Source organism: Berghia stephanieae, chromosome 8 (assembly GCF_034508935.2).
Source record: "Berghia stephanieae isolate SIO BIC M18660-M18661 chromosome 8, UCSD_Bste_1.3, whole genome shotgun sequence".
NCBI lineage: Eukaryota > Metazoa > Mollusca > Gastropoda > Nudibranchia > Aeolidiidae > Berghia > Berghia stephanieae.
In genome coordinates, this window is record NC_088367.1 from 41872955 (window position 1) to 41899245 (window position 26291).

The window sequence follows — 26291 nt, forward strand, 5'->3', positions numbered from 1 at the left end:
AGTAGTAGTAGTAGTAGTAGTAGTAGTAGTAGTAGTAGTAGTAGTAGTAGTAGTAGTAGTATTAGTAGTAGTATTAGTAGTAGTAGTAGTAGTAGTAGTAGTAGTAGTAGTAGTAGTAGTAGTAGTAGTAGTAGTAGTAGTAGTAGTAGTAGTAGTAGTAGTACTGGTATCGTAAGTAAGTAAGTTAGTAAAAAAGTATACTAAATTTCAAGACAAAGCCCTATAAGGTAAGAAATATTACTACTTAAGAACCGAAAGCAAGCAAATTCATTGTGTGGTTCTGAAAGACAATAATTCATTGCTTATGAACTGTATGTTTCTAAATACAGAACACTAAACAATACTGATCCAATCCCAAATGAATAATACTATTCTTTTTACATACCTCATTGGCTGCTGTGTCCTTCATGAAGGTTAAATCAACCAATGGGTCATTCACACTTTTAGTCATTTCATCTTTCATTACTACAAAAGAGAAAGGAAAAGAAAAAAAATATGATAAAGTAGCGGCTTACTCATCGAAGATGCAGTTTTATGGCCCGTATGAAGCCCCAGTGACGCAAGATTTTGGGGCTTTTTCACACAGCGGAGATTATAAAAATTTATTTATATAAATTTAAGCGGGCTTTTTCTTTTTAAGCTTTTGGGTTTGTTTGTTTTTTTGGGGGATTTTTTTGGGTTTTATTTGGGGGTTCTTAGGGGGTAGGGGGGGGGCATATGAATTAAGAAGAGCAGTTTTGCTTTAAGAAAATTATTTTTTGTATAAATTGTGTACATAAGTTTCGACAAATTATTTGGGCACTTTTTGTACTTTTCATTTCATTATCACTGTCCAAAAATGTTTAAAAATTCATCCATTAAAGGGACATTATACATGTCTTCTCCTTCATTGGAAAAACAATGGATTATACCGTATGAACCATCTACCATGACGATACTTCAATGTACGTTTTGCTATGAGGACACCATTGTTAACAAACTATTCTCTCAAATTCAGGTTCCTGAAATAAATAATCTATAAAATTACTGAAAATAATTTGATTTATGTTATTGAAAAGGGTAACACTTGGTATAAAATAAACAAAGGATAAATATTAATTCATTCTTCAACTTTTTATCAGTTAGAAAGGCTCAGTAATAGAAGAATAAATAAAAATCCATTGGATATACATATATACATCTACTTAGCCTGTCGGATGTATTTATCTGAGATGTTGCCAATGAGTTAAAGCAAGTATTCCAAATGTTAGCTATTTGTTTGTTTGTTTTTAAGGGTTTTACGGCGCTTGCAATTCATAAGGCCATTTCAGCACCAGTAAAAAGGAAGATGGTGGGTCAGAAAACACTTAAACAGATCAAATTAGGCCTAGAATTATCCTGAGCTTACTAGCATCAAACAAAAATAATTTTTCTTAATTTAATAAGACAATGAGACTAGTTCTAACATGGAACAGAAGTAGATCTGAAGAGCAAAATATTTGTGTCTTATCTAAAACCACCCTAAAGTCCCATCCAGACATAAGCACAGGATCCCCACGAAAAGGAACACTAATTATGTATTATATAAATTACTTCACATCTTAACAAAGTATGACAAGGGATGATTTATATTTTTTAAGAATGACATCTCCCAAATAACAATTTATACATTTGACTCTATTCTAAGAACCTGAGTCAGGGCTAAGGGACAAAACCTAGAAAATCCAGTTAAACTTTGAGCAGAATAAAATAGATTACATATGAACACACACATCAACTTACCCTCTTCATCACTTTTAGCACAGTCTGTAAAGATGTCCTTGGCAGCCAAGGCATAGCGATCTCTGTGGAAGTAATGGGATTGGAAAAACCTGGTCCAAAACTCACTCTCACTCACAGTATGGGGGACGCACTCTGCATGTTTCTTTTTCACTGGAAACGTAAAATGGTTAAGATCATGTCACATTGTAATGGAAGTACATAGAGCAGTGTGAAATGCACATTTGAAAGAGTCAATAAATGACCAGAGACAATGATTACTGAAAAGACTACAACACCCACTTTTTCTTTCCAGAAAAAGTAGTCCAAAATGTTAAGGTGTTCTGACAACAGTCTGTTTGAGGAAACCCAGTGGTAAGAAGTTTGTAATATCATTTTAAAATTTGAAAGTCATCTTGTCGCATCACAGGAGGAAATATTCTCATCTTATATTTTTCTTTCATTGGTCACAATTTCTATTCTAACTTTTCATAGGAATGCATTTATTCAATCAGTTTTGAATGACAAGTATTGGATGCAAATGATAAAATAACGAGCTTGTCAATAGCATAAAATTCAGGAAAGTAAAACTGAGACATAATAGGAATAAGCTTACCAGCCATAGGAAAAATAAACGTAACAGAAAATCTATATTTAATTTGAATATGATGCTATCTTTTTTAAACATCATACTATATTAGGACGCTAAGAACAGATGCATCTGCAATTAAATTTTCAAAGAGTTGTGAGCTAAAAAAAAAAAAGCAAATAAAAAGAACTTTCAAATAATATTGGTCAGAATGTGTCTAATTGTTTTCCAAAACATGTCTTAATGAATTATAACATAGAGTGCATTATCATTATTGCCTGTGGGTCTTTTTTTTTTAGATTACTGAGAGAGATTCTAATGGTAGTCACTTTCCGATCAAAAGACAACTACTCGCCATTCAATCAGAACTTTGTGGTAAAATGATAGGATGTGACTGATGACAAATTGACTGTTTCAAGTATCCAATCATGTCTATCTCATTCTTTTATTTTCATTATAATTATGCATAAGTAACTGAAAGGCATTCTTATTATATTACTTTGGGTGAACATGGTTACAACTGTAGAAATTTTTAAAAATAAATAAATAAACTGTAACCTGGACAGCAAAGTGTTGAATGATTAATTGAGACCACCGTATCCTATTCATCATAATAGGCACTATCATAGTTAACATCTTTACTGATACTGCTAGCTCTTATTCCACTTATATTAAAGATCATACCCACCCATAGGATAAGTACGGAATATAGAGAGGATGATATCAGAGGTCACGTTATACTTGAGACCATTAGCACCGTCTGTTTCTGGTTTAACATCAGCCTGTGAACACACACCAAGAAAGATTCAGGTGTTTAAAATTACAAGAATCTTTCTATAAAATAGTATACAAAAAAAAAAAAGGTATTTAGAGCAAAACAAAAAGCTGACATTTCTTGTTTTATGACAAATTTTGAGGTTGTTTTATTTTGTTTTGTTAATTAAACAAGAAATCCCCATTACAGCACAAGAGGTGAAACATGGGCACCTACAGTAAAGTGACCTGAAAGTAAGACATCAGGGATTTTTTTGCCTTTGAAAAAGAAATTAAAATCCACCACCTCAGATTTCAATGCCTGTAATGGATTCAAATATAAAGGACAGGACAACTCCACCAATCCTTGTGCAGCTATGTGGTCTTGTGGTGTGACACTTGCTTTCGGATAGGAAGGTCCTGGGTTTCGAGCCTTGCTCGGCACATAGTTGAGTCCTTGGAAAAGTCTCTTTACTCACATTCTCTCAGCGTAATCAGGTGTAAAATGAGTACCTGGCCATTAACAGCGTAGTCTCTGTCGAAAAAAATTTTTTTAAATGTAATTTCGCCTAATAGGCGTCATGTCTCATTCTACTTGTTACGTGTTGCTGTTGGTCAGGAACCATTTGAGCACAATTAGTGGATATTGCTATATAAAAGCTCATTTAAAAGAATTTCAGCTCAAAAAATATGATTCCAACTTCAAACAAGACAACTCTAGTCCTGACAGCACAATGCTAATCTTGATACTAGACAATAACAATAAACACATTTACAAGGTGCCTTCAAAAGTTGGACAATTCTCATCTATTCACCTTTAAAATGCCACTATCACATTATCTAATTCGTCTGTAGTGTTTTATTCATCCTGTTTTGTTGATAAAATAAAAGGACATTTTTTATTATGAAAACAAAACAATTTAGAATTGAAAAAAAGTCTTTCCATTGTCATAAATTGGTTGACCCAATTCGAATGCAGGAAAAAAATTATCTCTGGTAAATTTATATTCTGCATTAGATTTTCATTCTACACAAAATCGTTCACATTAATCGTCAAGGGTATTTAATTGACTAATAAATGTATATGAAAATATTGTTGGATTTTTTTCTCACCAAGAATGCAGGTGAAACTCCAACATTTTGAACAGCTGGTTTCAATGTTGAGGATAACATCTGTGAAAGAGATAAAACGGTGTATTTAGTATCCTTTGGCCATTATAAAGATATTATTTTTCTGGTATCTGAGTAGTAAAGAATTTTGAAAAGGAAAAATAAGCTACCTATTCTATTACGACAGTTGTAAAATCCATTTTAAAAGGAAAATGTGTTGAGAATGGAATAATATTGCATTGGAATTGGACAGGAAATCTAAAGACAGAAAGTGCAACCTCTTAAGACAAGGTCTCCAAGGTGAACAGGTGGCATCACAAGTCAAAAGACAACATCAGCTGGTGTGTGCCCTTTTTTGTTAATTACAGTAATCTGAAAACTATGGAAAGACCTGCCCTATGCAGCAAAGATAAAATCTTGTAAACGTCTTACTTTCTAGTATAAACATCAATATTTACAAAAAAATTCTGAATTAAATTTATGTATAAAATAGGTTTCTTTTTCTAATAATCCAAACTTAAATTTACATTAAACTAGACGGGAACTTCAATTATTTTGCATATAAAACAAAAAATATTTCCACCTATAAATGGTACAAAAAAATCTCAAATTTTAATTTTTTTAAAAATAAATAAATAAAGGATTTAAAGTGTAGATTTTTATGTAATCTGTTTTTATTGCATGCCTGAAAACAAAAGAAAGGTGAATCAGGTGCAGGAAGAAGCTTATGATGTCTTTAAGACAAAGAAAATCTGATGAAGTTAATAGATAGGAAGCAAACAAGATGTCAAATTTTACTTTTTTTTTACATAATAAATAAACAACATTTGAATTTAGTATGAAAAAAAAGTAACGATAAATAGTGAATCTTAAGCTTCAATTTATTAGATGAAGAAAGATACTGTGGACCAGGGTTGCCAATTCAGGAGGCAAACATTTACTGACAGTTAACGCAAACACATTGACCAACCCCTGTCGGAGCAGTGAACTCCAGTAAAAAGACATGTACTTCCTTTTTTTCGGTTTAGCAGGTAGTTGGAAAATATACTGAGAGTTTATAATATACTGAATTCCGTAAATATATGGAAAATTAGCAACCTTGTGTGGACGTTTCAGGTTTCCCCTTTATCAACAAAACAGGATGAATGAAACACTACAGATGAATGAGATAATGTGATTGTTTCAGTCATCCTGTTTTGTTGTTATTGGGAAAACTTGAAACGTCCCCAGTTGTCTTCGTCTAGTAAATTGAAGCTGACAATTCAATAATTATTGTTATTTTTTCCTTCGAGCTTCAAGCAGCAACATATTCTATGAAAAAAAGTAAATTTTAGAAGAAAAATAATGTTTGTAAATAAAAACAAAGAAAAGTCAAATTTACATGTGATCTCGAGGCCCAGAACTCCTCAGGTGTGAGAACTCCACTGACCACCAAGTCTTTGTAAAGCTGAAATGCATCAGGGTCTTGTTGCAGTACTCTGTTTGACCATCAAAAATATTAATTAAATCATATCTTTTAAAAACAAACTTTAACGACATCTAAACCATGTTGCCATGAGGTGAAAGTAATACTTTACATTGACATTCTCGGTGCACACTCATTTATTGTTTTTTTTTCTTGTTATTTTATTTTATTTTTTTTTTAGGGGGGGGGGGGGGGGGGGGGGAGGCATTTTAGGTCCTTTGGGTATCAGTTTAAATGAAGTTAATGGAAGAATCTAATGAGAACATCGAATGAGAACAGATCTCAAGTTCAGCTGCGCTTTGAAGAGCAAAAGAAAAGAAACATTAAGACTGCATCTCTCTCACAACGGAGCCCAGCCCAGCCAGCCAGGGAAAAATCAAGTAATCTCATCACAGCACAAAGACAAATCAATGTGGAGGAGTTAAAGAGATCATATAAAGGGATAAAACAAACAGCAATTTACCTCCCTCGTCCATAAGAGAAGTCAAGAGCCCCAATACACATGTATATATTCAAATCAAAATGAGAGCGAAGAGACAGATGTTAAACAGCTTTATATATAAGTTGTCGTTTTCTTTTTTTATTTTCACTCTCAGCAATATGTGAAATTTTAAAACAAATTTATAAAAATTCAATTTTCACTTGTAACCGTAACGAGATGATATGATGATGTAATGAATGAGCTATTCACCCGATACAGAAAAATAAATGGGGGGGGGGGAGGGGGGGAGGGGGGAAATGTCATTTAACATCATATAGGAGGAAAGTGTTTTTAAAAACATGAAAATATCACCATCAAACTACACAAGCTACAAACCTATTTTTTTCTTCAAGTTCTGAGCTGATTTTCCTCTTGAACTTGGGTAACATTTGCTGAAGGATTTCCTTGACAGCTTCCCTATCCCGCATCTGAGCATCCCGTCCTTTAGGGTTAATGAAGAGGAAAGTATTTGCACTGGTGTCATTCAAAATCACTTGCAGCTGGACTTTCTCTTTCTTCTCAGCTGAAATTTTTTGAGCTGTTGAGCATATAAATAATACTTAAAACAAATTAAAATAAAAGAAATTGTACAAAATCATTCCTCAATAAGAGACATATTGAGATTTTTATATAGCGCAATATCCACTCAACGTGCTCAAAGCGCTTTACATGGGGTCCCTGGCCATCAGCAACATTTAACATTTAGGATGGGAAATGACTCCTGTTAGACGATATTACAATTTTTTCGGACAGAGACAACGCCTTTAACGGCCAGGTACTCATTTTACACCCGAGTACGGTGAGAATGTGAGTAAAGATCTTTTCCAAGGACTCAACCATGCAGAACCCAGGACCTTCCGATCCGAAAGCAAGACCACATAGCTGCACCATCAGAGCGCCCATCCCTCCACTACTTCTCACATCCCTTTTTAAACAATCCAAACAGCTTAGATCATAAAAGTCACAGTGAATTATATTTGTTTTCCTATTCCTTTCATTCTCTTTCGTGGTAATTGCAGTGATGATAGTGATGATGACGATGATTATGATGGAGTTTTGGTGGTGGTAGTGATGACAGACCATCCCATCCTTAAAGATGCAAGAACCCCATTCCATTCAATGAAATACTCCATCAAAGAAGATTGTATCTGGAAAAATGATGAATTTACCACAGATAAACAGCCTATTATTAGTATTAGACTTCTAAAATTGACATGTCTGGACAAGATGTTCCAATTATAAAGACCTCCTGCTATGTTGGTTAATTGGAATGATGTCAGTGTCATCTTGCTTTTTTAATTCCGCAGCTTTGACTTTCCTTCAGCAATAAGAAAAAAAATGTAAACCAGAGGGATCATCATGAGATCCAGAAGAGATATAAGATGTCAATAACCTAGTGCGCTGTCTAAATCCTTACAACTTACACGCCACCATACACAAACAAAAGAAAAGGGATCTTGACAAAACACTTGGGATGGCTTTCTTTGAACTGCAACTGGTGGAATATCAAAAGGATCGATTCAAAGCATTTGCCAGTACAAAGTCAGCTTGTATCGTAAAAAGACTGTGTCTTGTAATTGTAGGGAACAGCAGATCAATTGCTGAAATATTCATGGATGGGCGAGATGGAGAGAGGGGGCAAAGATTTCTTCTCTCTCTTTTTTTTAACGTAGTGTTTTTATGCACCTCCGTTGACGGTGTATCTTAACGGATCGATTTTATACACCTCCGTCACGCATGCGCATCCCACCCAATTTCATCAGCGATATTGTGTTTCTGTATTTGGACATGGCGAAAGTTATATTGTGACATCTGTAGGACGTTTTTGTTAATAAATTTATATAAAATCAATAATAATTTTAAAAATCGAAATATAAAACCAGAAAAGAAAAGTTGCATTGAAGATAAAATAATATTTTAGAAAGACCTTATCAAATAAAAATAAGATGAACAGTCAGGTGGCTACGTAGCGCAGTTGACAAGCTGTCAGACTCTAACCTTGAAAGTACTGGGTTCGATTCCCATTGTAGACATTTGTATTTAAAATTTACTTTATTTTTGTTTGCTTTTTTTCTTTCTTTCTTTTTTTTTTTTTTTCAAAAACTTTTTATCATGTGTTTAAAAAACTTCGATTTTAATTTTCTAAAAATATTTATTTATTTGAGATCAGTATTTGTGTGCCATGTTTCTTTTTACTTTTGATTTTTAAAATTATTGTTATTATTCTTTAATTTATTATCATTGTATAAACGTACATTGATTATCACTAAGCAGCGTGCTATACTACAATCTAAAACTATTTAAACCTCATGGACGTATGCAGCAACATTTTCATTAATTAACCATCACCGTCAACGGAGGTGCATAAAAATGGTGCGTTTTTGTACACCTCCAATGGAGGTGCATAAAAACGCCACCTTTTTTAAAATTTGTACTTCATAAAATCTAGTGGTCTTTGATTCCAAAACTGAACAACTCACATTGACACAAATGGATTGAGTGTGTCGTGTTTATAAAATACATCATTGAAGTATGATGATTATGATGTCTGCAATCAAAAAAAAAAAAAAAATACTCCATAAGACTTCAAGGTTTCGAGGAGATGTCATATCTTTTTTTCAATAAGTAATCAAAGCTTAATAGGAAGAAAAAAAAAACAGAAAAGAAAGATGCAAATCAGTGGTGAAGAGAGAGACAAAAAAAGACATTTGGAATGACTTTTGACATTTGAAAAGAAAAAATACAAGAATTAAACCCGAGACAAATGAGACATTTAAGAAGAATAACTGCAAAAACAAAACTTAAAAATTATAGGCTATTTTCAACGTAAATGATAGAAAAAAGAAAATAAAAATAAAGTTTTAATTTTAAGTTCAAAACATACAAACCTTTGATGTCTGCATACATATAACTGATGTTGAAGACATCTTTTGACTCTAGCATCCAACCCATACGTTCTCCCATCATGTATAATGTCCCATCCGTTTTCTTGTTTCTAACATTCTTAACCACCAACAACACTTCTTCCGATGACCTCGACATTTTCAGTCTTTACTTTTACTTTTTTCTTTCGTTGGGTCTCTTTCTTTTCCAACTTAAGTTAAAGTACAAAATGAAGGTCTTTCTAATTATTTTAGAATTTAGAATGTTGTTATGTTAATTTTTCAACATATGAAATGGACTGATAAGCTCTTGTGTTGCGTCATGCCGTGTTGCAAAATATTGGCATTGATTATCATTATAATTAATTAACTCATAATCCATATTCTACTATACTTCAACAATCACAAACCAGTTCCACTCGATGACAACATCACACGAAGTGGTGCAAGTGGAAGGTGTCTTGTGCTGACCTGTGGCAGTGGGGGTGGTGTGGTGGATGGGTAGTGTGAGTGTGAGATAGAAATTGAACTAGACACGTATTAATAGTAGTAATAATAGGTCCTCAATAGTAGAAATGGGGATAATACTGCACATAAATAAAGCAGTACAGTTCATGGGGAAATATTTTAATTGGGAATATAAGCACAAGTCGAAGTTTCCACGCATATCATATTCAAGTTGACGGGACATTTGCTTATTTTGCTTTTGATGATTTGATTGTCCTTATTTCCGTGCTGTTCTTTCCTAATTCATGTTTTTAACTCGCTTTGTTTAAGTGATTGTGTACATTATAGTAGTACAACACTTCAGCCACTGCATATTGATATTGAAACACTATTTTTTGCGACAATCAAAAAGAAAATTATTCCTTAACGACCTGTGTTGCTATTGAAGGCAAATATGGCTACCGCAGTCATCTGAGACATCAGTTCAACACTATATAATGTTGAAAAAATAATACGCCGCACCTAAGACAGTCTTTGACATTTGGGAAATCGAAAGAAACGGATTTTTACTCTAACATCCTTTCAACTGATTCAGAGTCTGACGTTAATACCAACAAACATCAAAATGTCCGAAGAACCAGGTAATTTCTCGAGTAATGATGAAGAATAAGAATGACTAAACTTGTCCATAAATTATAAATGTTTTGACCACGGGAGAGACTTTGAAGCCGATATCTAGCTTTAGCTAGGCATAATACTAAGCTTAATACAATTCAATACTTTTGGCTTATTTTCAATTTTCGGATTGTAGTATTATTATTAGTAGTATTATGATTATAAATCATCATCAACAAATTATAAACACCAGCTGCTGCACCTCTTGAGAGCGTATTTTCTGCTAAGTTTTGATATGTATTGGTTTATTGCTGTATTGGATTGAATCACACTTTGATCAATGATACCCTGTGGTTTCGTCCGCTTTTGTTTGCTAATTCTTTTTGTTTATATGTTCAATCACAACCATATACATTCGAGGACAAACACATAGACATCGTCAGGATCGCGGTAACGTCGATATAAGCGTTATGATCATATATTCAGTCCTTCCAAACAAGGAAAAGAAACAAATGAAAGATGCAAGATAACAACAGTAAAGTAAATCTTGACTATTTGATGGTCCTGCCTTAAAGGGCCGATTTTGAAATTTAGGATGCTTCACTTAATTGGACTTCAAAAATTCAGTAACTGTGGTTTCTTTCTGAAGGTCAGGAATCATTTTATAGATCCTATCATCAGCACAGGCAGTAACCGTAAATAAGGAAGTGCACTCATGACGTTGTTGTGCAAAGCAGCGTTGGGTCTTGATAAATTCAACAGTGGCATGATGCATTATCCTCCTCATCTGATTCGTCACTTCACCAATGATGGGTCAACTGAGACTTCACTGCTGACCTAAAAATTCTGAGGTGCTTTCCCTAGGAGGTTTAAATCGGGACTAAATCTAATAGCTAGTTTATTAAGTGGTGCTGTGAGTTTGCTGTACATGCGCTCTCTATCTGGTCGACTGCTGTCGTACTTATACAAATGCCATAATACCTTTATTATGATTCTTGTCACGTGTAGTGTGAATGCCACAGCGGTCAATCTGGCAAGTGACAGCTTTTTATCTCTCTTCCTCGAAGCAGCGGTGGATATGATTTCCAATATGTAATCCACTGCACCATTCTGGTATCAATGTCAGAATTAACTAGGAAATAAACTGAGTTTGAAGACAAAAGTATAAGGAAAAGGCAATTAAAATTTCCTACAGTTTTGAAAATAGACGCCTTCAATTAGTCTCAAATTTTGTAAGTTTACCTTAAATTTTAAAAACTTAAGGAATAGGTCAATTGCACAAAACTGTTGACACCTCAGTGGTGAAATTAATGGATGGCTGTCATAAAATGTTAATTGACAACAATAGGCAGGCTAAAAAAATTTTAAACAGCAGGGGGGGGGGGGGGCAGGGTTAAGGACTGGCATGTTGTTCATTCTCTTGCAGTGACACGGTGCTGGAAGGATGTGGGGTAAGGGAGGAGAAAGCTTGGACTGTCACAAGATGTGGTCCCTATTAACCATTAATCAAGACAGTCATTTTAATGACCACAGTTTGTTTACAGAGGTGTTAATAAAGTATGCTTATGATTTGAGCGATGAAGACAAGGTCTGCACCTGCACTCTTTGTCTGCGACTTTCTTAATTTCACTTATATGAACTATATGTTTGTTGCCAAGTGTGACTTATGCTACATAGACTTAGGTACCTTCACTCTGCACTAACAACCTCAAAGGTTAAACTTAAACAAGGAATTAAAACCATGAGACTTTGTCTTCAACTTCAACTTAACTACTTTACCCCTCGTCCCACATCTCCAGTATAATACTGTTGCTATACTTATTTCAGAAACGGAGTGACTATTCGTCAGTACTGACCCCCAGACGCTAGCATCTGGGGGTCAGTACTGACGAACAGGCACCAGCGTCTGGGGGTCAGCACTGACTAATAGGTACTGGTATCTATTGGTCAGTTCTGGCGCCTGTACTGACGGTGCCAAAATTATTAGATCAAGGTTTATCCATGGAAGATCATGTTAAAAAATATGCCAATGTTGTAACTATCACATTAGAAACATTGGAAGAATCAGACATTATATGGATGAAGATATTACAAAGATGCTTGTTAATTCGTTTATTACTAGCAGATTAGATTATTGCAATTCCCTTCTCATTGGCTGTCAAAGTAGATTAATTCATCAACTACAAAAAATTCAAAATAAAGCGGCTAGACTTATAAAATTAACGAAAAAAAGAGATCATATAACACCAGTTCTCCAGGAATTGCACTGGCTTCCTGTGAAGTATAGGATAGAATTTAAAATATTGTGCTATGTTTTTAGATGTCTGGATGGATTGGCTCCTGAATATTTGCAGGAACTGATTAAAAAATATGAACCCACTCGAAATCTAAGATCATCTCAGTCCCAACTTCTAAAAGTTACCACCTCAAAATCCTCTTTCGGTGAAAAAGCCTTTTCATTCATAGCTCCACGCCTATGGAACGCACTTAGTCCTCGGACAAAGTCCTGTGAAAACTTATCATCTTTCAGGAAATGTCTGAAGACTGAGTTGTTCCGCGAGGCTTATTTTTCATGAAATGGATGTTGCTTTGATTCTGTTTTTTGTATGCATGCTTATTATGTATCATGTAGTGTCGTGATTTTTAATTTTGTTGTTTTTAAACATTTTTTATTTTTATTTTTTATTATGTAAAGCGCCGCAGAGCACGATTAACGTGGATGTTTAGGCGCTATATAAATTCATTATTTACTATTTACTATTTACTAAAATTATGGAAAAATGCCATTTTTTGAAATAACTTGCTCTACGACAAATAAATCCGCATTTCCTGTCCCATACTAGTCGCAAGGAAGTCCCTTGGTTTCACCTTTTTTTTTGTCAGTTTACGTGAGATTTGTTTAATAAATTTATCAATTAATTAAACAAATGATATTGTTCAATCCTGAGAAAAATACCAAATTTGATGTTGAAACGCCAAACTGGTAACCTTATATTTCGGTTCCTCCAACGCGCATGCTCACTGATGCGTGACGTCAGAACTGAAAGTGAAGCTCTTTCATCGTCTCGTCTTTTTTCATTCCGTCATTTGAAATTCGGCTTGCTCGAATCTCACTGAGACAGGAGAAAGCTACAAATTATGGAACTCGCTGTCAAATAACACCAGGTTATTGGTCAGTGCTGACCCCCAGGCGCTGGCGCCTGTTCGTCAGCACTGACACGCAGGTACTAGCGTCTGGGGGTCAGTACTGACCAATAGCCCTAGCCTTTCAGAAAAGAAGGGGTTATTTTATCCTTTAAAAATGTATCAAAAATTTTAAAAGCTAAAAATTGTTGGGGTTTTTTTTTTATGGGATAATGGCATGTTCAATCCAGCAACCACATTTGGAAACACAGAGGAAATCGTTATTTTGACTGTAATATGAGCTTTAAAAAATCGGTATCCATGTATAAGTACGATCCGACTATAAGCATGTTTTGCTTTATTCCCCAAGGGCTGTGTTTATCATCAGAAACCGTTTATAGCCATCAACGCTTATTAGAGCAGTTACTTCCATAGCAGTAGAGTGCTCTGTTTTTATGGTATGAGAAAGCCATACAGGCAGATTTGAATGATGTTCTTTCATGTTGGCATTAATAGTTTCGTTAGGAATAATGTGCTTTCTTTTTAAAAAATTTTTTTTGGTTTGTTTGTTCTACAGCTATTCCAATCAGAGATGTTGCTTTTATGACGACAAAAGACAGGGAGCTATTTCCTTTGAAAATGGCTCCAGATCGGTTTGGGAATGAAATTTGTCCAGTTAGAGGTGCAGCACATCGTGGACCTGGCTGCTATGAAAATGAAGACGTAAGTTAAAACATCATTTTAAAAAAAAAAGAGATTAAAGAAACATCAATTGAAACCAAAGCTATCTCGACAGCTCAGTGGGTTTAAAAAATGGTCTCAAAAGTAATGGAACTAATATTGGTTCTGGGTGCAGTAGAGATTATTCATTGATCGTCTCTTCTTACCATCCTGAAGTAATTGGATTGCTGGATGTTAGATCTGGCTGAATGTACCCTACTCTGAAATTATCTAGTGTCCATTCCAGAGGATAACAAAAATTGCAACTATGCATTTAATGCAATAGACCCGATGTTGTTTCAGTTTAGTTTTTTTTTCTTTTATTCTTTACATTTCGATTCTAAATTAAATAAGCAGGTATAAATTCTGGCTCCACGTAACTCATGGCTCTAAAGGACTTGTACTTAGGGAATACATTTTTTCAGCAATCTCATTCAAAGAGATATGATCATTCAAACCTCATGAAATTTAGTGTGTATTACAAAATTTAAATCATTTACAAAAAAAAAAATTTAAAAAAACTATTTACATAATTCTTTTACGTATCTTCCTTCACAGAAAACAAATTTCATTTATCAAATCGACACAAAGCTTGTCAGCTCTAAGGGTTATACAATGGGAGCACGTACAGGACCGAGGTTTATGAGAGAAAATAAAGTAAGTGTGCATGACAAAGTTTTTTTTGTTTTTTTTTTTTAATACAGTATTCGTATTGTGTGAAATGTTTTTAAAATAAATAATAATCACCATTGATTTACAGAGCTGTTGTTTAAAAAGAATAAAGTTGTAATTTTTGAAATCTTTTAATCTTGTTGGATGATGTTGACCAATGTAGGATCTTCCGATCTTCGCTTTTGATAACAATAACATTATTTCATTGTGATATTACAATTACTTAGCGAGCGTATTATCCCTGGTGAGCGTCACATGATCTAAGCTCTATTTATATACTACTACTACTACTACTACTACTACTACTACTACTACTACTACTACTACTACTACTAATACTACCACTAACTACTACTACTAATACTAATACTACTACTACTACTACTACTACTACTACTACTACTACTACTACCACCACTACTACTACTACTACAATGAATATTGTTATTATTATTATTTGTTTTTTTTAATAATTATAATTATTATCATCATTATCATCATTTATTATTAGTATTATCATCATCATTAAGCGAGCGTATTATCCCTGGTGAGCGTCACATGATCTAAGCTCTATTTATATACTACTACTACTACTACTACTACTACTACTACTACTACTACTACTAATACTACCACTAACTACTACTACTAATACTAATACTACTACTACTACTACTACTACTACTACTACTACTACTACTACTACTACTACTACTACCACTACTACTACTACTACAATGAATATTGTTATTATTATTATTTGTTTTTTTTAATAATTATAATTATTATCATCATTTATTATTAGTATTATCATCATCATTATTATGCAGTCATCAAATACAATCAAAATCCTTTTTTCCAACTAGTTCAAAACGCCATGTCCGTCGGAATACCAGCAACACTGCACAGATCCCATGACTTTTGAGACAGCCAAAAAACCATTCGAGGTTGGCGCTGACAGATTTCCTATCTACAAGAGAGATCTTGTTGATGTGATACCAGGGTAGGTCGATTATTGTTTTTTAAAAGAAAATAATCCTACTCAAATTCTGCACATTGACCTGATTCTAAAATGGGATATAGGATGGACAACATCATGGACAAGTACAACATGTAATAGTATTTACTGTTGCTAGTCTGTTGCCTGTTGCAAAGCGCTTTCTGTCAGATGTAACAGACCAAGCCATGTGATAACTGCTGGGGTTGACAACAGTGGTCCAATTAATAATTAAATAACAGATTGCAACAATTCAACTCTAACTACCATTATCATGGCCAGTTGCTACTTCACATTTAAGGCTGAAGAAATCAGGATAAAACCCAGCTCGATTGGTCTTATGGCTCTCATGTTGAAAGTTGATGGTTGAAAAGTTTTTTACTTTTTTTTTCTCTACATAACTATGATCTGATAAATTGTAAAATGAAATATTTTATCAAGTTTCAGAAAGACACAATACTAATAAAATACAGGGTGTCGCCAAACAATGTATACACATTAAAAATAATTTATTATTTTATAAAGGGGGGCGAAGTGGCTGAGTGGTTAAGGCGTTGCACTGTGACCCGGAAGGTCCCAGGTTCGAGCCCCACTTCAGGCACTTATGGTTTTTTTTCCTTTGGCAAGATTATTAACCCCCAATTTTCTCACTTGGACAACATGGGTGATTCCTGTTGACATCAGACATCTTGTTTGATGAATTATCTATATTCCTTCATGGAATGCCAAGGCAACGATATCTTATGGTGTTGTGTATTTAAAAAAAAATATTTTATAAGTGTTAAAATACATATAGGTGTATTTTTATTTGGAGTTTTTTCACTGCATTTTAAATTTATTTAAAAAAAAAAAAAAGAGATTCATTTTATTAAATCTCACACTTACAATTATTTTTAATGTGTATATATACGAATGAAATGAACATGGTAACTTGATGTTATTTTCTCTCTATTTTCAGAGCTGGCGCCTATGAGCATGAAATCCCTAGAAATAGAAAAGTTCAGTGGCATCAGTCATTTGGAGGAGGACCCATTCTACTGCCAAGCATAACCCTCAGGAGTACGATTGACAAAAACACTGAAAAAGTCAGTAAACATGGTTTTTTTTTTGTTTTTTTGTTTTTTTTTTGGCCATTATTTATTTGTGTTGAACTGTTTAATGGCCTAATATCATAAACCATACCAGTCAGTGGGCCCTATCTCAAGTACACATATTTGACCAATTCCTTCAATTTAGTTATTATGTTAGGATGGATCAAATGCTGAAAAGTGATTTCCGTGTTCAAATGATCAGAACTAGAAAATTTTGATTTTTCGCACTTTAAAAGACTATGTTAAGGCTATTCAATAAAACTATAAATAACAATGTGAAATTGAATGTAAGCTTCAATTTAATGCATGAAAGAAAATAAAGGGGACATTTTGGGTTTTCCTTTATCAACAAAACAGGATGAATTAAACACTACAGACGAATGAGTGTTTCATTCATCTTGTTTTGTTGATAAAGGGGAAGCCCAAAACGTCCATTTTATCTGCTTTCGTACATTAAATTGAAGCTTACATTCAATTTCACATTGTTATTTATTTCTTCGAGCTTCGAGCAGCAACATTTACATTATTCAATAAAAACGACAAAATTGAGCCTAGCCTCATATCATTTTGACTATTAGCTCCATTAAAAAATGAAACCCTTTCCCAATGGCACCATCAGATCCCATTGCCCAGACGTTCCACAAAGGAATATGGATAATTCATCAAACAGGATGTCTGATGTCAACAGGAATCACCCATGTTGTCCGAGTGAGCAAATTGGGGGTTAAGAATCTTGCACAAGGAAAGAAAAAATAAAAGTGCCTGAAGTGGGGTTCGAACCCAGGATCTTCCGGATCACAGTGCGATGCCTTAACAACTCGGCCACTTCGCCCCCTTAAATCCATACTGCATATTTATATCACTCAACCATAATACAATACCATTTTAAGGTGATGTGTCACACATAATAGAATCCACTTTTGTCCATATCTACGTGTCTACAAATTTATTAAATGTATTACGTATTATGATTTTTTTTTTAAACAAAAAAATAAACAATAGTAATAATTATAGTAATAGCAGTTGTAATAGTTAGTGGTAGTAGTAGTAGTAGTAGTAGTAGTAGTAGTAGTAGTAGTAGTAGTAGTAGTAGTTAGTAGTTAGTAGTTAGTAGTTAGTAGTAGTAGTTAGTAGTAGTAGTAGTTAGTAGTAGTAGTAGTGTAGTAGTAGTATGTAGTAGTAGTAGTAGTAGTAGTGTAGTAGTAGTAGTAGTAGTATAGTAGTATAGTAGTAGTAGTAGTAGTAGTGTAGTAGTAGTTAGTAGTAGTAGTAGTGGTAGTAGTAGTAGTAGTAGTAGTAGTAGTAGTAGTAGTAGTAGTTAAGTAGTAGTAGTAGTAGTAGTAGTAGTAGTGTGTAGTAGTAGTAGTAGTAGTAGTAGTAGTAGTAGTAGTAGTAAGTAGGTAGTAGTAGTAGTAGTAGTAAGTAGTAGTAGTAGTAGTATAGTAGTAGTAGTAGTAGTAGTAGTAGTAGTGGTAGTAGTAGTAGTATAGTATGTAAGTAGTAGTAGTAGTAGTAGTTAGTAGTAGTAGTAGTAGTAGTAGTGTAGTAGTATAGTAGTAGTTAGTAGTATGTAGTAAATGTAGTAGTAGTAGTAGTAGTAGTAGTAGTAGTAGTAGTTAGTAGTAGTAGTAGTAGTAGTAGTAGTATAGTAGTAGTAGTAGTAGTAGTAGTAGTAGTAGTAGTAGTAGTAGTAGTAGTAGTAGTAGTAGTTAGTAGTAGTAGTAGTAGTAGTAGTAGTAGTAGTAGTAGTAGTAGTAGTAGTAGTAGTAGTAGTAGTAGTAGTAGTAGTAGTAGTAGTAGTATAGTAGTAGTAGTAGTTAGTAGTATAGTAGTAGTATATGTAGTAGTGTTAGTAGTAGTAGTTATATATAGAGCATATTAGAGTAGTAGTTGTATATAGTATAAGTAGTATTAGTATTTATATCAAACAAGTATAATATAGTAAGTTATTGCATATACAGACGATCGCCTGTCTATTCATAATCCGCCCAACTTAATTATTTATTTAAATCAAATCCAGCATTTCAAAGGGACTAGCATACTAACGATGAGATCAGCCATTCTATTAAAATCCTTATATATCATTGCCATAATTAATATTTACAAACATCGCACTCAGTCATTCAAGGTGACTAATCATTTCCTACGTGCATTCATTCGTCCACTGTCACGTGAAGGGCATTCAGCACATATTGATTTTATCCTTGAATTTCCAATTTTGCACAAAATAATTTAGATATTCGTTACACTATCTCCACAAGTAAAAGTTGGTATAATTGTCCCTGCTTGCTATTTTTATTTGTTAAATATTCACACATTTCATGGTTATTCATCTTATTTTTCAGCTTTACAGCACAAAAGAGGAAAGAAAGTATCACAAGAAACTTGCCTACTTAAAGTTGTACTATTGAAGACAAAGGCTCTTACAAAACTATTGTTATATGTATGAATGATTTCACCATTGTGTCAGGCTGGGCGAATCAGTTTTGGTGCACACAAATAAAATGTTACCGTAAATAAGCATCTTCCTAAAAACATATAGGAATATTGACAAACTCACCAGGAAATGAAGCACATTGACTTCTAGGTCAAACTACTTCTGGTTGTTATTATTTTTAAGAATATATGCTTCGAAATTGCCTCAGTAACCTTCACCTTAATTGCAACTTGATATCAAGGATTGCCCTTTACAGCAAAGTCCCCCCCCCCCCCCCCCCCCCCCCCCCCCCCCCCCCCCCCCCCCCGTCCCCCCCATTTAAATGGTATAGTCCAGGTTCGCTTATCACAAACTTTTCGCCCTTGTCAAAGCACCTAAAATATTTATATCAGCCTATCTTTCATCTGCTTGTAGACATAATGAAGATTATATTCGTTATACTGTCAAAAAGAATTCCAAATTACCATGTGAGGTTGTTATTGTACTGATGTTGAAGCTGACTGATAGACAAAATGACTAGTGTGTATGCAGTGTTTAATATGAAGAATCTCGAATTTGTGATTCAAATTATCTGAATTCTAACCTACTTGGTATGAACATATTTAACAAGGGTCCATATGAAAATTTAATGAACATCATTTCAGGCGATGATTTGTGTTTTGTGTGCACTAATGAGAGTTTAAGAGTTGGCATTTAGCTGATTTTTTCATCGTTATTTAGTAGTATGTTAAATTGACAAAACAAGAAACTGACATTTTATCTTTCATAAAAATATAAAATAACAGAGAATGCTCGGAACCAGGTAATTGTTTGCCAAAGTAATTTTGGCGAGTTCCACTTTTTAAAAAATAATGTCTAAATTGCTTTTTTTTAATAGTCTAAAGTTACTTTGGCAAAAAAGCAAGGTTCTGAGCAACTTATAATTTCTATATCAAAATATGACTTGATATAGTGACTTTCATTCAAGTTTGACATTGACTTTGAAGAAGGAAGTTTATATGATATTCATCTCCATCACATCCCTCCCCTCTCCCAGCACCTCACCCTCCTTTCTTTACGCTGTATGATAATTCAAGGCTGTGAATACATTGTTTACCGTCATGTAAAAATATTTATTTTCTCACAAAAAATGTTTTCCTGAGATTTATATCAAATAAATTGTCACAGTCACAGAATAAACACTCATTTACATCATCTACAGATGTGTTGTTATTTTCCTGCGATTTTTTTTTTTTTTTTTTTTGGTGATTTCTGAACCTTTTTAAAGATTGAGATCTCAATCAAAGTACAAAATTTAGTTCAGTACAAAAAGAGCAACCCACAAATCAAGCTTTGATTTTCAGACTTTTCAAAGCGTCTGCCACTGCCTTGGTCAGAGAAAACTCTCTATAGTCTATGCATGGGTGAAGGTCACGTCTAAATGAAACATGGATTACTGTGTTTGTTTCAAACCATCTGGGTTATAATATGTACTTGTCTAAACACAGCAACACATACAGCAGTACACAAGGACAGACAACTTCGAATGTAGTTTTCATCCTGGTACTATTAGAGAGACTGGATCGTGTTACCCAAAAAAATTTTGACATCATCAAACGACAAGTTTATTCTCCTTGAAAACATCATCAAAACACAGAAAATAGGCCTCAGGATATTTCTTATATATAATATGTGCCGTTTCTTGCTGTACAGTTGTGGTGATAGTGATGGGCAAACTAGTGTCTCTTGCCAACTCGACCTCCAGATCCAGTCTGTAATAATTTTGGTCTTTTTGGTTTCAGATCTTATGACACTCACTCGCTTTCAGATCGGACGGTCCTGGATTCGAGCCTCGCTCAGCGCATAGTTGAGTCCGTGGAAAAGGCTCTTTACTCACATTCTCTCACCTTACTCAGGTGTAAAATGAGTACCTGGACGTTAACAGCGTTGTCTTTGTCCGAAAAAAAATGTAATATCGCCTAACAGGCGTCCTGTCCCGTCCTACATGTTAAATATTGCTGTTGACCAGGGACCCCTTGTAAAGCGCTTTGAGCACATTTAGTGGATATTGCGCTATATAAAAGCTCAATTACAATCCCATTGTGTCAGTATCAGCAAAAGACTAAACCAAAATAGTCTTATTTCAGAACAAGGACACAAAGATACGTTTAAAACGTCTGAACCATAAGGACATGGACGGATGAAGAATCCAGCAAGGTGTCCCCACCCAAAGGGCAATTCTACCCACTGCTTACATTATGTATGGCGATGTAAAAAGTAGTTCACCTTACCAAGGTGTCCCCACCCAAAGGGCAATTCTACCCATTGCTTATATTATGCATGGGGATGTAAAAAGTAGTTCACCTTACCAAGGTGTCCCCACCCAAAGGGCAATTCTACCCATTGCTTATATTATGCATGGGGATGTAAAAAGTAGTTCACCTTACCAAGGTGTCCCCACCCAAAGGGCAATTCTACCCATTGCTTATATTATGTATGGCGATGTAAAAAGTAGTTCACCTTACCAAGGTGTCCCCACCCAAAGGGCAATTCTACCCACAGCTTACATTATGCCTGACGATGTAAAAAGTAGGTCACGTTTTTAAAGGCAGTCAGTGACAGCAAATAAGAATGAAAATTAGTATCAAACCAAACACACGATTAAATCAAACAATAATATTGTCAAAACATTGTCTGTTTTGTTTTTAAGGGTTTTACGGCGCTCAAAACACATTAAGGTCATATCAGCACCAGTAAAAAGGAAGAAAATGGGAAAGTAAAAAATTCTAAAATTACAATTAAGACTAGACAAAAGGGAATTGGTTCAAATAGGGAACAGATGTAGATTCCAAGAGCACACTATAAAAGCACTTAGTTTGAGATCACCTAAAAGTCTCATCCAGACACAAGAACAGGTCCCTACTAAGAGGAATACACTCAAATGTTTACAAATCATTTAATATGTAAACAAAACATAATACAATGCATAAGAGAGAGATGATTTTCAAGAAAAAAAATATCACCTCCCAAAACTATACATTTGACTGTTTCTCTCTCAGCCAGGGTAACCAACCAGGGCCAGGACAAAACCAAGTAATCTCATTCCAAGACAAAGACAGAAAGCAAGTTGGAAAACAGATATAAGGGGATAGAAGACACTGTAAGTACCTCTCTGCCCAATATGGGAGGTCAGGAACCCCACCCATCTATGAGAGGATAAGTGAAGCCTTAGTAATTAGTAAAAAAAAAAAAAAACAATAAAAAACTTGGGAACAAGATGACATCAATAAACAAAGAAATAAAAAGACAAATTTGTACACAAACAAAACAAATCAAAAAGACAATTACGTTTGTGTTGATGAAAGTTTTATGCACAGAATGTTTATTTTAAAATAATTCTTTAAAACGTTCTATCAATTACAATGTAATATTTTTTATCAGTATGGGCTACTCCATGCAAACAGTCATGTTTTGATGAATATCAATTTTAAAAATGATGGTTTCTGAACCTTTTTATAATGAAATAGAAATTCCAAACATCCCAAGTTTGGGAGAGTCCTCTCTCTCTCTCTCTCTCTCTCTCTCTCTCTCTCTCTCTCTCTCTCTCTCTCTCTCTCTCTCTCTCTCTCTCTCTCCTCCCTCTCTCTCTCTCTCTCTCTCTCTCTCTGATAAACATATCTCCGAACTTGCTAAACAACTATTAAAAAAAAAGAAGAAAAAAGCATGGTGTTACAGTAAAAACTTATTTGTGGGAGGACAAAGACAATGGCTATCCTTCATCAGATGGCAAATGAAGAAAAAGAAGAAACTGTTAAAGTAAGGGATTAATTCTTGTGGTGTGTTTTTTCTGAGTACAGATGGAGGCAATGATTCTAAGGAGAAACTGTTTCCCGTTATCGTTCAGTATGCTGATAAAGAGAAAGAAGAAGTGGTGACAGAGGTAGTTTCTGTTGATAGCTTGTCTACTAGTACTGCCACTGGCAAAGACATCTTTGAACATTTGAAAAAGACTTTATGTGATCTTAATCTCGATTTGAAGAATTGCATAGGTAAGTTTTAGTGCTGACAATGATTCTGTCATGGTGGGTGAAAAGTCTGTTGTCTCTGCATTTCTTCATGAGGAGAATGAGAATATCATTGTTGTTGGCTGTCCTTGCCATAGGATTAATTTAGTTGCATTGAAAGCTGCCAATGCACTTCCACACAAACTGGATCAACTGCTAATAGTATAGACATTTACTTCTTCCTTGATAAGTCGACAGAGAGTTGCCCGATTGAAGGAACTTCAGGAAATTCTTGGTTGTGGCAGTCATGAAGTGTTAATAATACATGTAAATACAAGATGGCTCTCTCTCTTGGACCTTGTATATCTCGTCTGTTAGAACTCTGGGAACCAATATTGGCCTTGTTCGTGGAATTGTCAGAAGAGACAATTTCAAAGTCAACTTCTAAAGCACAGGGTATTTTGAAGAAGCTTTTAAGTGACGAGGTAAAGGCTTATGTCATGTTTTTGGACAATGTTGTAGGGGTGTTTGAGAATGATAATGGATTGTTGCAGTCATCGGAGTCGGAGCCTCTAATTCATAAAATGTCTGACACCATGAAGTCCATTATACGTGATTTATGTTTACGTTTTGTTAAACCCTCTTACCTGCAAGGTAAAGATTTGCTGCAAATTGATGTCAATGACACGAAAAATCTCCTGCAATCAAGTAAACTTGATGTTGGGTATAAATGTAGGAAGTTGGTGAAGGAACTTGGAAAAGATGCCAAAAAACAATTTTATAAGTGTGTTAGAGATTACTTGAAAACAGCTGTTGTCTATCTCCAATCAAAGTGTAATTTAGACTCAACACCAATCATGGATGCATCTGTTGCCAATCCAAATGCAGCATGTGAAAGACTGTTCAGCTTAGCCAGGAGGAATAGGACTGATTTTAGGGCCAGTATGTCAAACAAATCAGTATTTGCAAAGCAAAATGGGGTCACAAATCCATCAAGAACCCTATCTCCAAGGAACTGCTAATCAAGGCCAAGTCTGCGACTGCAGCTTCCTTGAAATAGGACTAAACCAGTGTCATATACTGGACTGTGTTTAATGCAAATAGTGTAAATATTTGAATCAAGTAATAAATCAAATTGGGTGAATTGAAGACTTTAGATGTGCATAAACATGAGCAGAACTCAAAGTGCAACAGTATCGCTTTGAGACAATTTTATGGATAGAATAAAGGAGTGGCTATTATAACAGACTTGGGTGTATGGACATTTATGGATAACTTGCAAATTTAGGGAATGTAAGTATTTTTGGGTTTTTTCGCATACTTTCTTGAATCTTCCTCGTTTTCCTTGAATCTTCCTCCTTTTGGCAACCAATCTTCCTCTTTCTGTCACGAGGGTTGGCATCTCGGAAAATATGCCTAAACCGAAGTATCAATAAACCAAAAGCCACTGTGCTCGAACTCAAAATAACTTTAAATCAAAAAGAAATTGTCAAATAACCATAACAAAATAACCCAAGACAAAAATGCAGATAACCGAAGAAAATTCCCATTACAGCTGTTACCCAATTTACAAAACAGTACTGTGTGTAGCAGTGTTTATTTTACCAGTGACAATTCTGTGTCAACTTTAAGCGTGTGCAACAGTCATATTCAGTGATGGAGGAGGCAAAGAAGAGTCGAAAAGTAGCCCCCTTTTTTCTGAATTAAAAATTCTAGTAGAGTGGTTTAGCAAAAATAGCTGATTTAATTTTTCCCAAAAGTTTTTCCTTTTTTAATGTTTGATTAAATTTATTTTTCTCCTGTTTCAGTTCTCACAGCTATATCGGGAAAATAGGCAACCTGACCCCAATGGGGTGGTACAGGACATCCTTAGCTATACAAAACAGTACGAAGGATGTTTCGTCATACATCAAAAAGAGACAAAACAAGTGCAGTCTGCCGAAGGATATCCACTACCTTCGTAAGAAGCTGGACAAGGCTGCCGAAGGAACAGAGTCCAAGAAACTCCAGAGAGTTTTTAATGAGATAGAAGAAATGGGTGGGAAAGTTGAATTTGGTACACAGGAGGATGTTTGTTTGTTTGTTTTTAGGTGTTTAACGGCGCTTTCGACACTATTTAGGTCATTTAAGCGCCCGTTTCTGTCTTTTATCAATCTTTTATCGACCCTGGGGGGCCATAGCTGATCAAAACGTGTACTCACAGGAGGATGGAACCTTCCAATATTTAACAGTTATCACAAAGGAGATGATAAAGACAATGGACCGGTACCCAGAAATACTGGTGATGGGTGCTACTTACAAGTGTAATTCGTTTGGTTATGCCCTGTTTTCAATGTTCTGGCAATTAATGGGAATGGGCTGGGCATTCCTGTGCTGCATGCCTTTGTTTCATCGGAAAGAAGTGACAATTTGGCCCAATGCCTTTCTTTCTTCTGTCAATGCTATGATAGTACTAGGACTACAACTGTGTTTGTTGACAAGGATATGGCAGAGTAAGTGGCAATACGCTCTGTGCTGCTGCACGTCTCGTTAAGATTGTGTTCGTTCCATGCTTCAATGGCTGTGAAAAGAATGCGCTTTTCAAAAGGAAGGTGCCAGCCCATTTACTAAATTACACTCCGACTCATTTTCAACAACAGAAAGTGTGTAAGAATGAAGATGGGTATGAAGAGGTGAAGGAAAAAGATTAAGGATGTGTCCTCGCTGAGTGTTATTTCATACCTTGAGGATAATTGGTGGAGCTGTTCACAGATGTGGGCAGCTTGTTTCAGCGATTCACAATCGTTTCACATCACCACAACCAATCATGCAGAGATTAAAAATCAAAAGCTGAAGCAAACACTCACAACAAAAACATCACTAAGTTCTTGCATCCAACATTTACCCTCATCATTGAATACATACAAGGATCCAGATACGCAACACCCCCATTCTGCAAATGTCAACTCGATACAACTGTGGCCTTCGTGAACTCTTATGGCCTGAGACATCGTCTCGACTGACGATATGACGTCACAATCCCGGTCCATCCGCTTTCGTTTTGAAAACCGGTTAATGGTTGACTGTGCTGTCATTCATTTTCAATTCATTCTTATTGTATTGTATTGTACCCTCTTGTTTTCTATAGATAATTTGTTAAATAGTCATTTATATTTTGATAAATATCATCCATTGTTTTGCATTTTCATC

General features: G+C 34.8%; 2 protein-coding genes across 5 annotated transcripts in view; one reads left to right on the forward strand and one right to left on the reverse strand.

Moving 5' to 3' along the window:
* Positions 1-9782, reverse strand: part of LOC144978701 (general transcription factor IIH subunit 1-like) — a 29615-nt gene extending 19833 nt beyond the window's left edge. Inside the window, exons 1-7 of the mRNA XM_078925117.1 lie at positions 9024-9782; positions 6472-6673; positions 5571-5667; positions 4193-4252; positions 3015-3108; positions 1762-1911; positions 386-465 (exon numbers count right to left, since the gene is read on the reverse strand). Of these exons, the coding sequence (XP_078781243.1) occupies positions 386-465; positions 1762-1911; positions 3015-3108; positions 4193-4252; positions 5571-5667; positions 6472-6673; positions 9024-9177 (837 nt within the window). The 5' untranslated portion in view covers positions 9178-9782. The remainder of the gene's footprint in view (positions 1-385; positions 466-1761; positions 1912-3014; positions 3109-4192; positions 4253-5570; positions 5668-6471; positions 6674-9023) is intronic.
* An 84-nt stretch (positions 9783-9866) lies between these two features.
* On the forward strand, positions 9867-20315 carry LOC144978703 (ciliary microtubule-associated protein 3-like). 4 transcript variants are annotated; one of them, XM_078925120.1, is made up of 6 exons: positions 9867-10105; positions 13780-13925; positions 14481-14579; positions 15461-15597; positions 16550-16676; positions 19028-20315. In XM_078925120.1, the coding sequence occupies exons 1-6, from the start codon at positions 10090-10092 to the stop codon at positions 19091-19093; spliced, it is 591 nt and encodes a 196-aa protein (XP_078781246.1). In that variant the 5' UTR covers positions 9867-10089; the 3' UTR covers positions 19094-20315. The 4 variants fall into 4 exon arrangements, with proteins under 4 accessions (XP_078781246.1, XP_078781249.1, XP_078781247.1 ...); XM_078925123.1 differs by lacking the exon at positions 9867-10105 and adding an exon at positions 13096-13303; XM_078925121.1 differs by lacking the exon at positions 9867-10105 and adding an exon at positions 13110-13244.
* The last annotated feature ends 5976 nt before the right edge of the window (positions 20316-26291 follow it).

Bases quoted from the DNA above. Each gene is read 5' to 3' on its own strand.
- LOC144978703 (XM_078925120.1), top strand. The intron at 14,580-15,460 runs GTAAGTGTGCAT...TTTTCCAACTAG, and splicing joins GGTTTATGAGAGAAAATAAA to TTCAAAACGCCATGTCCGTC. The intron at 15,598-16,549 runs GTAGGTCGATTA...CTCTATTTTCAG, and splicing joins CTTGTTGATGTGATACCAGG to AGCTGGCGCCTATGAGCATG.